Source organism: Bos mutus, chromosome 14 (assembly GCF_027580195.1).
Source record: "Bos mutus isolate GX-2022 chromosome 14, NWIPB_WYAK_1.1, whole genome shotgun sequence".
NCBI classification, from domain to species: domain Eukaryota; kingdom Metazoa; phylum Chordata; class Mammalia; order Artiodactyla; family Bovidae; genus Bos; species Bos mutus.
In genome coordinates this window covers 62,305,479-62,320,314 of record NC_091630.1, presented here as the reverse complement: position 1 = coordinate 62,320,314, position 14,836 = coordinate 62,305,479, and the positions used below count along the sequence as shown (strand labels likewise).

The 14,836-nt window shown below is 48.7% G+C and overlaps 1 protein-coding gene across 3 annotated transcripts; it reads right to left on the bottom strand.

The window, feature by feature from the left end:
• Positions 1–2,420: 2,420 nt before the first annotated feature.
• On the bottom strand, positions 2,421–14,817 carry CLXN (calaxin). Of its 3 annotated transcripts, XR_011466864.1 has the most exons (8): positions 14,656–14,817; positions 10,420–10,578; positions 9,616–9,720; positions 8,813–8,964; positions 7,993–8,097; positions 6,940–7,037; positions 6,588–6,667; positions 5,313–5,743 (listed from the first exon to the last, which is right to left on the bottom strand). XR_011466864.1 is itself a non-coding variant. In XM_070382841.1 (7 exons), exons 1-6 carry the CDS (start codon positions 14,711–14,713, stop codon positions 6,608–6,610), a joined length of 639 nt encoding a protein of 212 aa, XP_070238942.1. In that variant the 5' UTR covers positions 14,714–14,817; the 3' UTR covers positions 2,421–4,180; positions 6,588–6,607. The 3 variants fall into 3 exon arrangements, 2 of the variants coding, with proteins under 2 accessions (XP_070238942.1, XP_014332548.1); XM_070382841.1 differs by lacking the exons at positions 5,313–5,743; positions 6,940–7,037 and adding an exon at positions 2,421–4,180; XM_014477062.2 differs by lacking the exon at positions 6,940–7,037 and having other exon boundaries at positions 5,326–5,743.
• Between the last annotated feature and the right edge of the window lie 19 nt (positions 14,818–14,836).

Below are 14,836 nucleotides of genomic sequence, written 5' to 3'. Positions count from 1 at the left end.
GCGGAGCGTGCAGAGGGGCCGGACCAGAAGCAAGCCTGCTGACCCTGGGGAGGCAGGGTGGGGCTGGGCGAGGGGGTGGGGGCAGCTCAGAGGCGGGGCTGAGCGGCACCCGCCCCTTCCCCCGCCCCTAGACCCGGCCGGCACCGCCTGAGGTTCCGCGAGCTGCAGGAGCCTAGTCTCGGATCACAACCTCGGGGGCCTGAGTCCCAGAATATCCTGACTCTGACTTTCTGTGACTGCTCGCCCCGGCAGCACCTGAGGGACGTGACCGCCGGCCTTCCTCCCCCGCAGCAGCAGGTCCGGGCAGGGCGCACGGTCGGAGCGGCTGCCCCGGGGCAAGGGGGGCTGTGGGTGCCAAGAATGCAGGGGTGGGGCCGCTCTGAGTGTCCGGCGAGGCCTCTGCAGAGAGGATTCCCCAGGAACCCCCTCTGCCCACACCCCCTCCCGGAGCTGCCCGTGGGCGTCACCCGAGCCGCCAGATCCATGACCCTCTACGGCAGCCCCCGGGCCCCGCCCCACTGCACCTCGGGACCTGCAGGCGGAGGGCGCCGCGTGGCTCTGCAGACTCGGGCGTGCCCCGACCGTACCTGCAGGGCTCCTGTCCCGGGGCCGCGGGCGCTGGCCGAGCTGCACCTGCCGTGGGCGCGCCCTCCTCGGGCCGCATACCTGGCGCTGTGCTGCAGGCCCCAGCCTGCTCACATCCTGCTGTGCCCGCGGAGGCCAGACTGCACGGCCAGGATTTCCTACCTGACGCGGGCAGGGGCGAATGCCGCTCTTAACTCTCCATCTTACCTGTTATCTTAAAAAAAAAATTCATGATTTAAAAACCATGCCGCCAGTCAGAACATCTCTTTCTTGCTACCCCGTCATCCCATCGCCCTCCCCCGTCCTCCCGATCCTCCCCTCCCCCTACCGTGTACTCCTGCAGGTGGGCACTGCCTGGAGTTCCAGTGCCCTGGCCTGTGCGCTGCAGACTCTGCACACCGGAGCCTCTGTGCACAGACCCAGACAGGATGGTGCCCTTGGCAAGAAGGAGGTGTCCACCCTTCCTGGCCATCAACTGACCCTGGTTTCCTGAGGTCGCTGTGCTCTTCTGCATTTACACGCCTCAAAATCAGCAGAAGGTAATTATTTAGAAATTCAAAGAGGCAAGAAGCTTGTTCTCCACTTAGTCAAATGCACAGTGTCCCATTCAGGAACATGGCAGGCACACCCTAAGGTGGACTGGGCTTGTTGGAGCTCACATAAACTGGATGCAGCTCCTGTTTGCTCAGTAGCCTTCAGACGCCTGTGCTTCCACACAAACCCTGTATCCTACTGATTTCTATTTCCGCACCCATGAGCCAGTGCCACAAGCACTGGAGCCTCGAGTGGGGTTGACAGGAAGACAGACGTTAGCGGGACAGCACCAATGGCTTCGGGATTAGCAGGGTCATGACAGTGAGATATAACGGTCGTCTGAATTAAATTTGCCCATTATGGTCCATTTTGGTTCACTGAGTACTAAAATGTTGATGTTCACTCTTGCCATCTCCTGTTTGGCCATGTCCTTGATTCACAGACCTGACGTTCCAGGTTCCTATGCAATATTGTTCTTTACAGCATTGGACTGTACTTTCACCACTAGACACATCCACAACTGGGCATTGTATCCGCTTCGGCTCAGCCTCTTCATTCCTTTTGGAGCTATGTCTCCACTCTTTTCCAGTAGCATATTGGACACCTACAACCTGGGGGGCTCATCTTTCACTGTCATATCTTTTTGCCTTTTCATATTGTTCATGGGGTTTCAGGGGACTCGAGTGTGTCTCATAAACAGAATAAAATACTGTGTGTTTCTGTGAGTTTGTGGGGAGGATGCATTAGTGGGTTAACAGGGGGGAACTTCACAAAAACATACCCCAAGAGTGTCACATTTGTGAAAATCCTAGTGACACTTTCTTTGGAGCTTTATGCTGGTTTCATGAGCTCCGTTTCTCTAAATACACTAGATGACTAAAGGAGTTCTAGGGAACCCCTCACAAGACTTTGGCTCTGCCACTCAGACGACGCTCCACACTTGTCAAGGGGAGGACCCAGAGCCAGATCTTCAAGTCGAGTCCACTGTGTTCTTATTTTTTCATCAGCTACGAGATCCTGGTGAGGACCCTGCCTGCCCTAGACCCTCACGTCTACGGTGTAGCCTTATTTATCTCGGATTTTTGTCACACTTCACAGTTTACAAAATGGCATCATAAACTTATTCTCACTCATTCTCAAAGTCCCTGTGAGAGGAGGCAGAAAGTGGAGGTGTTTTCACATTTTATATGAAACACACTTTGGAGAGTGTTTATAGCCTATGGGGCTTCCTTGGGGGCTCTTTGGTAAAGAATCTGCCTGCCAATGCAGGAGACGTGGGTTTGGTTCCCTGGGTCAGGAAGATCCCCGGGAGAAGGGAATGGATATCCACTCCAGTATTCTTGCCTGGAGAATTCCATGGAAAGAGGAGTCTGGTGGGCTAAAGCCCCTGGGGTTCCAAAGATTCAGACAAGACTTAGCAATTCAATAACAATGTTATGGACTGAGAATACGTGACTGTCCCACTGTGACCACAACTTCTCCGTGCAGCCCTGATGGACGGTGAGTATTCCAGTCCCCACCAGCTCACAAATCACCTTTCACTTATGTTGGACCTTCAAGTCCACGTGGCCTGTGTCAGGCAGTCAGAGCTGGACCGAGGTGGGAGGGCCTGGTGCAAATCCACGCCCCCGCCCCATGCTGGGGTCCTTGGGCTGGGTCCCTCCCTGCCTCTGTAAGGGCCACACGGTCACTTGTGTGTGTGCTTCGGGATCATGTGGCCTCTGCTTCTCCTTCTGCACACGGAAGTCTGTGTCTGGCACCGCTCTATCCTCTGTGTGAGGGTCCAGCTCGCCCTCTCTGGGAAGGACTTCCAACATGCCCCCATGACTGTTCCTCACGGCCTCCTTGTGGCAGGGCGGGGCCCAGCTGTGTCCTGAGCTCTGGGCTAATCGCTCCCACCAGGAGGCAGTGGCTCCACTCAAAACACCACTGCAGGGAAGACGTGCCCACTCCCGGCCTTCCTGGGGCCCTGCTCCAAACCTGGCTTTCTGTCCCGGCTCTGAGACCCCGAGCATTGTCCATGTTGAGACCTGGGGTGGGGACAGGAGACGGTGCACACAGGCCAAGGGCAGGACAGCTGGGACCTCACCTGGTTTCTGCAGACACCTCCAGGTGGACTGTCTCTCCCGTGGAGATGCCAGGGCCGGTGGGTCCATCCCAGGGCCAGATGGGCAGGCAGGGCAGCAGGAGGTACAGGCAGACAAGAAGATGTGGGTCTTGGGGAGGAGTGTTTTCCTGGCGGATATGGTGGGAGGCTTGGGCCTCAGGAAGCTACCCTTAGGATGATGGGACCTGGAGTGGTGTATCCCCATGGGGCTGGGATGGGGAGAGAGTCTCCTGGGCTGGCCCCACCATGGCTGCCCTTTTCTCTGCCGGAAATCTGGCGTCTAGGGGCTGATTCTGGTTCCGGGGTGTGTTCAGGGTTGGCTCCTCCTTCACTGGTGACCAGACTGGAGCCACTTCAGGAGGTCGTGTGCTCCAACCAGAGGGAGGGGTGGTCCCCCAGGAGGGGGACACACATGACTTCTGCACTTTCTGGGTATCGCCAGGTAGTTGCACAGTTAGTATATCATGACCAACACATGATCTGGGGTGCATGTCTGTTCCTTTCCCCGGTAGCTGCATGTGAACCCCGACGACTGGGAGGTCAGGGATGCTGAGAAGCGCTGCTCAGAACCTTCTCTAGAGGGGCTATTGGTACAGTTTCTGAGCCTGTGTGATGGGAATTCCCTTGAACCATCTCCACTACAGGACTCTTGCTGGGGGAGGGGAGGAGGGGCTCCAGCAGAGGGGGACAGCAGGGGTGTCACAGGGGTGTCGCAGGGTGCAGAGCCTTCGTCTACACCGCGGACCGGGCAGGGGACTGATTTAGGCTGGGTTACCCACCTCCCCCGCCCCTGCCAGCTTAGCCCGAGGTGGGACTCATGAATGTTTTGGATGATTTTATGATGCAGGCAATTGCAGGCTTGGCTTCTCACAAGTGCAATCTTGTTCCCAAAGATATTTGCAGGTTAAGAATGCAGGACTACCAGTTTTCAGTGGTAGCTTTTAAATCCTGTGGCTGAAAAAAAAAAAGTTACTTGTTTCCCAAACAGAGTCTCTCTGTGCTGCTCAGGGGCTGTGCAGCCCTCCCAGAGGGGCCTCCCAGGGCGTGGAGGGGGGAGCGTGTTGAGGAGCCAGTGGGAGGGAGGCTCCGGGTTACAACTGTTCCCCGCAGCCCCAACCCGGCCACCCAGGGCAGACGCAGTGCTGAGCCCCGCTGAGCCTGGAAGGAGGAGGCGGGGAGGCACCGGGGCCCAAGCGGAGCAGGAGGAGAGGCTGGTCCTCAGGGGGGACTCGTGTGCTCGGAGGACCTGCTGTGAAGTTGAGTGAACCCTCGGGGATAAAGTCATTCACAAGCTGCCACAGAGAATCTAGACATCTACAGAAAGTCACCGGAGGGAAGAACAGGGCAGAGGCGTGGGACCCAGCGTGTCCTGGGCTGTGGGGAGGCTCCAGCCGCTTCCCTTGGGTGCCCCACCCTCAAGTCCCACCACAAGTGTTTTAAAGGCTTTTTTAGTTTTAAATGAAGTCAAGTAGTAAAACAGGGTTATTCACATGGAGGTTGACCTACAGGGAAAGGTTCAGGGACAGATGTATAAAATCAGGGCTTTGCATGATCCATTAAAATCACAGTCGATTATGGCCCACATGCTGGCAAAGAAGTAAATAGTGCGGTGCAGGGCAGGGTTGGTCCTCACGCGCCCGCCCTGCTGGCCTTCCCAGGACCGTGTAGTCACACGTGCCGGAAATCTCCAGAGATGCAGGCCTGGAAGCCAGCACTCCCACTCACAAAGTCACCCCAGGTAAGGAAGTGATGAAGCTTGTGAGGAGATTTATCTCCGAGGACAGTTCATTTGGAGAATTATTCGTAACAGCAAACGTGGGGACATTCAAATTGTGAAGGGCAGGGAAAGAGCCTCCCAGGACGGCTCTGGACGAGGATTTCCTGACCTGAGGGAATGTTCCTGACACAGTGGTTCATAAAAATGCAGCTTAGAAGAGGAGGTTCAGTGGTATCCCCTAAAAATATGGGCGACTGTGCAAAAACATAGGTGTCCTCACAGAGGCCTTAAGGAAGCCTAGAGAGTCTATACCAGAATATTAATGTTTTAGTTTCATCTTAAAATTTCTTAAACTTCTGAAATATTTTTCAGTGATTATTATTTGTAATTGGAAAAATACAATAAAAATTACAAGTATATTGTGTTGCATTTTTTATATGCCAACTCAAGACAGAAAAATTGTATCAAAGTCCATCTGTATGAGAATCCAAAACTTTAAGAAAACACTTGGACAGTAAAATGTCTTCTATTTCATGAAACTGGATATTCCACTTATTTATAGCACTTCATTTTTAACACTAGGTATTCTTTTGTTAAAATGCAATAAAGCATATGCAGTAACAAGAGGAATTTGATAGGCCGTGTGGCCTTTACGTGTCTGCACGTGGACCTGGGGTTCCCACTTGACGTCCCACGGCTGCCCTGGAGTTCGCAGGAGGCAGACGTGGCTCGTCTTTCTTGAGCAGAATGAGGCCCGTCTTTCTCGAGCTGCGTCCGATGCCCTTAGCACCCACTGGAAACTGGGGCAAGGGAAGGCAAGGCCAGCTTTGGGGATACCCAGCCGGTGGGCACATGTGACGTGGCCCCGGATGAGGGGCTGCACAAGGGGTGTCCCAGGTGGGGTGATGTGGACTAACAGTGGGGTCCAGGGGGAGATCCCAGGGGCAGAACAGAGTGGGGGCTTTGCATCTGACCAGAAGGGGGATGTCCGAGCTGACTCACACCCAGACCTCACCCCAGACCCAGGGAGGAGCATGCCCCGCCCCTGCCCACCCACAGATGGGTCAGCCTCGTGGTGCTATCTGTCCCTGGTGTTTGCTTGGGGCCCCTCTGGGCAGCAGGCTGAGCCCTCAGGCACTTCAGACAGTGACACAGAACATATGAAAACAGACCCTGTGTCTCTGACTGTCACCCAGGGCACAGCAGGAAGGTGTCTCAACACTGAACACCAGAATCATCATTCTTTGGAAGCCATCTTGGTTACTGGTTGCTCCAAAGGGAATTCAGTCGGTTTAGTGATATTCAGATGGGTGCCCACCATCTTTCCATCATGAAAAAAACAACTCACGATTACATTCTCTCTCTATTCGCTTCATTCATGGAGATATTTTATGATAGTTTGTGTCAACAGATGCTCTAGGTGATAACTCCTCTCTGCAGTGATAACCCATTGGGCCAAACCCAACCACAGCTAATAAGGAAATCTGTGTCTGTGTCTTACTTGATCTTATACCAAAGGTGACGATGTACATTAGTCAACCCTGACCCTTTCCCCCTCAAACACACAATTCACCAAATTCGCCCGCACCGTCCAGGCTAAGCAGGAAGAACACGCAGTATGGGTGAGCCTCCCTTTTTACTCACTTGAGATGACATTTAGGAATTCACACCTCATTGAATTCATTTGGATCTTTGAATACTTGGGCTTCAAATTCACTCTGGCTCTGTAAAATGAAGGTGCTCAAATTAGTACAGACTAACAAAAAGCGTTCTGTGTGTCTGCCTGACATCCGAAGAGCCTGGCAGCGATGAGGAGCATGAGGTGGGGGCCTGAGATGGGCTGTGTGCTCATTCTCAGGTGCTGACTCTGCTCCAGCCCAGCGCTGGTTCAGGGACCACCAGGAGGGCGAGACCTGGCTCCCAGGGGCCCCTGCCCACAGGCTTAGGGCCAGAACCAGGGGTTGCTTCACAGGCCAGAACCAGGGGCTCAGCTCACCGCAGTGGGGCTGCAGGAGGGCGGGCACCCTGGGGATCCCAGAGGGCTCATCATGGCACAGCCAGGCTGTGGTGGCAGCAGAGATGCTGGAGGGAGACCTGGGGGTGGGGAAGGGACAAGGTCAAATAAGACACGAGCCCAGCTGGAGATACAGATGAGACACTGGGGTGGGAGTATGGCAATATTCATGTATCACATCACTCCACCTGCCTAACACCTTTCAACAGATCCTCATGACCTTCAAGACAGAGGCCAAGCTCCGAGCTCCATGCACTGGGCCCTTCCGTGTCCTCCAGGCTCATCGTCAGTCTCACGACTCCAGATGCTCTTCTGATACTGTCCCCCTTTCCCTCTCACACAGGACACTCCCTCTGTGTGGGCCCTGCTGCCCCCGTGCATCTGGTTGACCACTGGGTCCACAGGACCCGCGAGCCTGCCTTGTCCCTCCAGCTGTCCACCCAACTCCCTGCAGCAGTTTTCCACATCCCCTCTTAACCACACATGCCCCTCTGAGCCCCAGCACCTGGGTCCCGGGGACTCTGTAACCTGTGATCAGTGAACCCCGGCAAGTGGCCTACACTCTCTGAGCCTAGGTTTCCTCATCCATAAAATGAGGACAGTGATATTGCCAACTTCACAGGGTTGTCAGAGGACAAGTGAGGCCACACGGGGCTGCCAGCACCGCTCATGGTACTGATTAGCATTACTGCAATGCTGGTATAATGATTATTATTATCATGTAATCATTTTCATGTTGGTTTTTTTCCCTGCTCTGGAGTGCAGCCCTAGAGTTTTTCATCTGGGTTTCTGGTCCACATTATGCTTCAGTAACAGTTTCTTACAGGAACAAACAAGTTAGTGAAAGAAAAAGTCACAGCGGACTACACGAGTTCAAAGATATGGACCAGCCCTATTTCTCGGCTGCCTTTCTCTTTTAGAAGCTGTCCTCTGTAGGTGAATGTGACTCATCTGATCACTTGCCAAACCAGGGAGTCCTGGGCTGCTGCTCCTATAGGATGTTTTGGTCTCTGTTCTGTGAACACACGCTGTTACCTTTGGGTCAGGGAGACATGGCCCAAATGCTTCCAGTAGAAGGGTCTCTTCCCTCACGGCCTGTTCATAGTCCGCGAAAGACAGCTTCCCATCGTGATCATGGTCCTGGGGGCAACCGCCACGCGGCAGTTAACATGGAAACACTGATCACAGACACACACTATCTTCTCGTGGTCCATGGTTCAAAGAAAGATGTTAGAAAAGTAAAAGACTAAGTGCTGAAATGGAAAAGATCCTTTAATACTATGGTGAAAGAGAACAAGCTGGCGCTTTCTTTCACCAGGCATAAGACTGATTCTTGTTTAGTTGCTAAGTTGCGTCAGACTCTTTGTGACCCCATGGACTATAACTCGCCAGGCTCCTGTGTCCATGGGATTTCCCAGGCAAGAATACTGGAGTGGGTTGCCATTTCCTTCTCCAGGGGATCTTCTTGATTCAGGGATTGAACCTGGATCTCCTGCATTGGCAGGCGGATTCTTTACCACTGAGCCATCAGAGAAGCCCAGGAAAAGAGTTTCCGTAATTTGAATTCTTATTTCTAGCCCATCTCTGGCCTGTGAATTTCAGTGCACGCTAAATCACTCAGTTGTGTTTGACTCTTTGCAGCCCTATGGACTATAGCCCTCCAGGCTACTCTGTCCATGGGATTCTGCAGGCAAGAATACTGGAATGGGTTGCCATTCTCTTCTCCAGTGGGTCTTCCCCACCCAGGGACTGAACCCATGTCTCTTATGTGTCCTGCACTGGCAGGCAGGTTCTTTACCACTAGTGCCACCTGGGAAGTGAATTTCAGTAGAAAAGTCTGAATGATCCATCTCACCATTTTCTTCAGTGTGATCTCCACCAAGTCCTTGATGCCTTCATCAGGGTCTTCCTCAGACGGCTGCTTCAGGAGGCTGTTCTTCAGCATGTGGAACATCTCCTCCTTGGAGATGAAGCTGTCCCCGTTTAAGTCAAACACTTCAAAGCAATCTTAAAAAAACAACCAATACAAAAGTGCTGCCATTAGCAAAGTAGAGTTTGCTCTGATGGTTTTCAAGGCCCAGGCCTCTAGGGTGATGCTCTTATCAAGGCCCAGGACTCAAAGCAATCAATTCCCATAATAGATGCTCAACATCCACTTACTGAATATACTCAACAGTCCTAGAAAGGTTTCTTACACTTACCTATAAAAAACAGGCCAAGGAACAACAAGTTGACAATTTCATCTTGGAAACCTTGGAAAACTGATTGAAATGTGCCTCTTAAACAGAGCTCACTGGGGGTGAATTAGGAATTAACTAAGAATCAGAAACTTGAATCAATGTTTTTGACTTTTACGATTATAATTCAAGTAACAAAATATGTAAAATACTCAATCCTTTCATACCTAAAGGCATGCATATATGGTTATCATGTGTACTACATGCCTGTGTGGTCTTGCTTGGCATGATTCCTCCTTAGAGTGTCCTGATTTGTCTGTTTATTACTTTTTTCCACTCTTATTATTGACTTGAATTTGCTCCCTACATGAGGTCAATGGGAGTTCAAATGAAGCAAACAACAGACACCCACCACTCTAATTCACATTCTTTGCACCTGCTTATCATAAAGTACAAACCAGTAGGATGAGTGAAATCTTACATTTCATTTTTTCTTCCAAAGTTCCTCGAAGAAACACTGATAGTCCATAAACCCACTCTGTTACACTTATGCAACCATCGTTGTCTTTATCAAACCCTCGGAAAACTAAAAAAAGAGAGAGACATACAACATGACGCTCGTACTGGGCTTGTATTCTCAGCGAAGGCCTGTGCCACACGGCTCACTCTTAATGTTTAAGCAAAACTTCAGGACCATGTGGCCCCATGTTCTTATTTGACAAAACAGGAAACTGAGACATCATAGCACTGGAAAACTCTTTCACCTAAGCTTTTACATTCTCCCTTTATACTTTGTGAGAACAAGCACACTGAATATCTAAAGACATGAATCAACAATTAACACATAAACAGGTTGGTATATTAGATGTCGGTATGTTAACATGAAATATATAATTTTGTATTTTTGTTACTCAATGAAAGTAATGCTACTACGTGACAGGCTATATCTTAATTTTTACTGAAATACTCTCAATGGTTTGAATGTCCTTTTAAAACTATATTTTTAATATTATTCTATTTACTAAGTAGAAATAGAAATGTTTGGGGTTTTCTGATATAAGGTAAAGGAAACCTAGTTATTCAGGCTGACTTTGTCCTCTTCTTAAATACACAAAAAGAGTGGTCGCTATCTTCTTCCCTACAAATATGAAAATTAAATTTTTATGTTCAAGTGGAATTGGGATCACAGAACATGAAGCGTTCCTCCCAGAGTTTGCCTGAACTCCAAACCGTTTTCCTCAGTTATGGCTGGATCTGGCCCGTCAGGATGCTGGCATCTGCTCACCCCTGTCCATGATCATGTCATCCGTCATCCCAAACGTCATATGCAGGATGTTCCGAAAGGCGTTGCGGTCCAGCCCGATGATCACGCCCTGCCGCTCCGTCACTTCTCCCACCAGGTTATAGAAGAGGTTGATAAGGCATTTCACTTCAAATTTACTAACTGGGAAAGAATACAATTAAGACATAACAAAAGGCATTTTAACCTTTAAAGTCCAGCTTCAACTCTGCATGAATGAGTCTGCAAACAAACTACACTGGAGCCGTCCACAGCCAGCTGTCGACAGGAGACGACCCTGCTTTGAGACTCATGACCCCCATGCTAACAGAGGACCCCACCACCCCAGAGTCTCGCCACAGTAGAAACAACAGCCATCCCTCCCACAGACTGAGGCTCTCATATTTAGGGAAAAAAAAAAAAAAAGATAATATCAGCCAGGTCATCTGAAAGGCAACTGTGGGGTCTGATTATAACCTGAGCAAGGCAGCAGAGGTGAGCATGGTGATGTGAAGAATGGTAATTTTCCCCAGCATTAAAAAAAATAACTTTATTTATTTATTTTTGGCTGTGCTGGATCTTCACTGCCACGCCCAGGCTTTCTCTAGTTGTGGCAAGCAGGGACTACTCTCTGTGGCAGTGCATGGGCTTCTCATTGCCGCGGCTTCTCCTTTTGCAGAGAATAGGCTCTAGGGCACAAGGGCTTGGGTAGTTGTAGCTCCCGGCTCTAGAGCACAGGCTCAATAGTTGTGGCGCCCAGGCTAAGTTGCTCCATGGCTGTGGGATCCTCCCAGACCAGGGATCAAACCTGTGTCCCCTGCATTGGCAGGCAGATTCTTAACCACTGGACCACCAGGGAAGCCCTCTGCAGCATTTTGATTACAGGCATTCATGAGATTTACAGTTTAGCGTTCCCCTGGAGATAGATACCGATCTCCCCCAAACTAGGCACCAACTTCATCTCACATTAGCTTTTGTGGAGCCATGAGTCAGATTTTGGAAATCAGAATCACCTATTTTCCAATAAAGAAGGATTTAAGCATATTCTAGCACACAGGAAGTGTGGGTTGTGGGTGATGTGAAAATGAACAGGCAACCATGCAGCAGCACCTTGGAGGAAGAACACTTTTGTCTAAAGCGTGTGCACACACGTGTCTGCTTTCAGTACACATGACTGTGGAGAGGGTGGCGCAGTAAACACAGAGCTGATTGTGTCCTGATCACCGTCTGAGGTGCCTAGCTGGAAGGATTAGTGTCTGGCATTAAGAACATAAAAAGGAGTTTAAATATGAACTACAGGTGGAAGGTGGGGAAGATTCTATTTCAAAACAAGGCAAAATTGTGGTTGAGCATTTTTAAAAACAAAGAAGATGTGTCCATGTACAAGGAAACGGCACAGAGAAGCGGGTAAATCCCATCTCGGCTTTCAGGCCAGGACAGGTTTGAGGCTGATTTCTGGTTTGGGGCACCACAATTTAAGAGGAACATCGAAAACTTCAGAAAATAAATGATTTAGTAAATAGATTGATAAATAGGAGACAGTGATACAGTGGTTGTACTTTTTAAAAGAGCTGTTAGTTGCCACAGAAAATGGTATGAATAGTATGTCACTTCCTCAAAAAATTTAAACATTGAAATACTACACAATCCAGTGATTTCACTTCTGGGTATTTTCCCCAAAGGATTGAAAGCATGGACTCTGATACCTGTGCACCAGTGTTCATAGCAGGAGTATTCACAAAAGGTGGACGTAACCCAGGTGTCCATGGAAGGATGAGTAGATGGGTGTCCATCCATACAATGGACTGTGATTCAGCTTCAAAAAGGAGGGAAATGGTGAATCACGCTACCATATCATGACTCTTGAGTACAACATGCTAGAGGGTCGGACACGACTGAGCGACTTCACTTTCACTTTTCACTTTCCTGCATTGGAGAAGGAAATGGCAACCCACTCCAGTGTTCTTGCCTGGAGAATCCCAGGAATGGGGGAGCCTGGTGGGCTGCCGTCTGTGGGGTCGCGCAGAGTCGGACACAACTGAAGTGACTTAGCAGTAGCAGAGTGAAATAAGCCAACAAAGATGACAAATATTTTATGATTGTACTTATATGATGTACCCAGAGTAGTCAAATTCACAGAGACAAAAAAGTAGGTGGTGGGTGCCAGGGGCTAGGGGAGGAGGAAGGGACCAGAGGTTCAGTTTGGGAAGATGAGAAAGTTCTGGAGATGATAGGGGGCATGGCTGCCCAACAATGTGAATGTACTTAATGCCACTGAACTGTGCACTTCAAATAATTAAAGTGATACATTCTGTGTATTTGTGTAATACATTGTGTGTATTTAACCACAATAAAAACTCTAAAAATAAAAAGAGATGTTAATGGTTGGGAAAGAGAGACTTGCATGAAAGATGATGTGATCTGTTCATGTATATGAAATGCTAGCTGAGGGGGTGTTGATTAGCCATTTTCCCATCTCAGCTGAAGAAAAATGAAAGAATATTAGCTTATTACCCAAAGTATCAAAGCTGAGTAATTTTTCCACAGGAAAAATTCTCTTGCTGAAATGTTTCTTAAATTCAAGAATACAATACTAAATGAAATTAGGGACACCAGAGAAGGGATTTATCTTTTCAGATTGCTGTAAGTCTGCTCTGCACATCAGATCTGCCAGGTGGTGGATTAACTAGACCACCACTTAAGATACTTTCTTCTCTGATTCTGCAAAATCTACTCACTTCATCCTGCTGGGAACATCACCTGGCAACTAAAAGGAAATCTGACTTTAGAAGAAAGGTCTTCTGTGTAAAGATTCAAAATTATTACAACGTCTATGTTTAGTCACTGTTTCCACAGAATTTAATCATCAAGCTTCTTAAGACTTACTTTAAAAATTTTATGTGAAGGACAAAAATCAAAACTGTTGACTGGTTTTCTTGTCCCATTTTCACTTATCTTTTAATATATTCACAGAATGTCTGCAATACATTTGTAAACACACTGGAAAAGGAACTAAATAAAATTCAGAGTTTGTTGTGTATAGTAGTTATTGCATTGTTTATTCAATATGTTACTAGATGTTTTAAGAAAATCTGGTCTTTTCCAACAAATGAAAATATTTTAAGAAAAACAACAGGACAAAACTCTCAGATTATAGTAATCATAATAATAGATTATAGGACAACTTTTATTTTTGGAGTTTAAGATGCTTATACATACCATAACTTTTATTTGCAGCACTATCCTGACAGACTTTCTTACCTCTCATTGTATAAGATACTAACTCTGATTAGAAGGCACTAGATTCCATAATCTTTAGAACTACATCAAAACATGTTTGCTCTTCTTTCTTTGCACTATGGGAATAGTCTTGGGATTATGGTTTCTTCTACTTTTTAAGAGATGAGTAGTTTTGTGATAAGCACATAACTTATAAGCTGGATCATCAAATATTTATACCATATCCATAGCTTCCTTGCCCAAGCACAGTTCTGTTTTTGAGTCTGAATATAATTATAAAGTTACCTGTGAAACTCTAGGACCACTTTTCAGAATATGTGTGAGATGGGAGCAGGGAGGTTATTGACATTAACATCTTTAATAGGTGTTCATCTTGCCACCTGCCAAGTCTCCTTCACTTTGCAGGAAAATGGGGCCCCAGAGATGGGAACAGATACTCTATCGTGTGATTAACTTTTTTGAGCTCCTTTGTTTCCAGGCACATTTCCTTGCCCTGAGTTACAGGTTTCTGTACCACTTTAACCCACCTTTCCTAAGGATGTTCAACCACTGATAACCACTTTCCCATAAGGTTTGCTTAGTAATTTCCAGAACTTGGACCTTGCCAGTTGATTTGCTCTAAGAAGAGCTTTTTGTTGTGCTACTTCTCTTGATTCCAGTGGTTTTTAGTGCTTGTTTTCCACCTAAATCTGAGGCTAGGGCAACATATGTCTTCAGGGTAATTAAATTGCATTTCTTATAAGGTAAGGGGAAGTTAAGAGAAAGTTTGAAAAGCAAGTACGTGCATGCATGGGTGTAGAATTTGGTGCCTGGACACCTAGAAATGCTCCTTAAGATCCTGGGCTCTGTGGGTGTCCACCCAAAATAGCTGATGCTAGTGTTCCCTTCCAGACTTCTCTTTAGGGTCAGGCGCGGAGGGGCTCTGCAGACCGGACTCTAGCACCCGCAGGATAGGGCCTGGCCTGGGAGTCTCTGCCCGCCCAGCCCTTGATTCTTACTTACAATGCTTGCAATTTTTAGTTAAGGAGTCCGTCAGCTTCTGCAGCTTCTTGCGGTTCATGCTGGGAGCTCAGGAAACCGGGAAGCGGCCGGTGTCTAGCGGCGGCTGCCAGGACGGTTGCGAGCCCTGGGTCTTTGGCTGCAGGCAGGTCTCCCCTGTGTGTGTACGCGGTCCTAACACGCG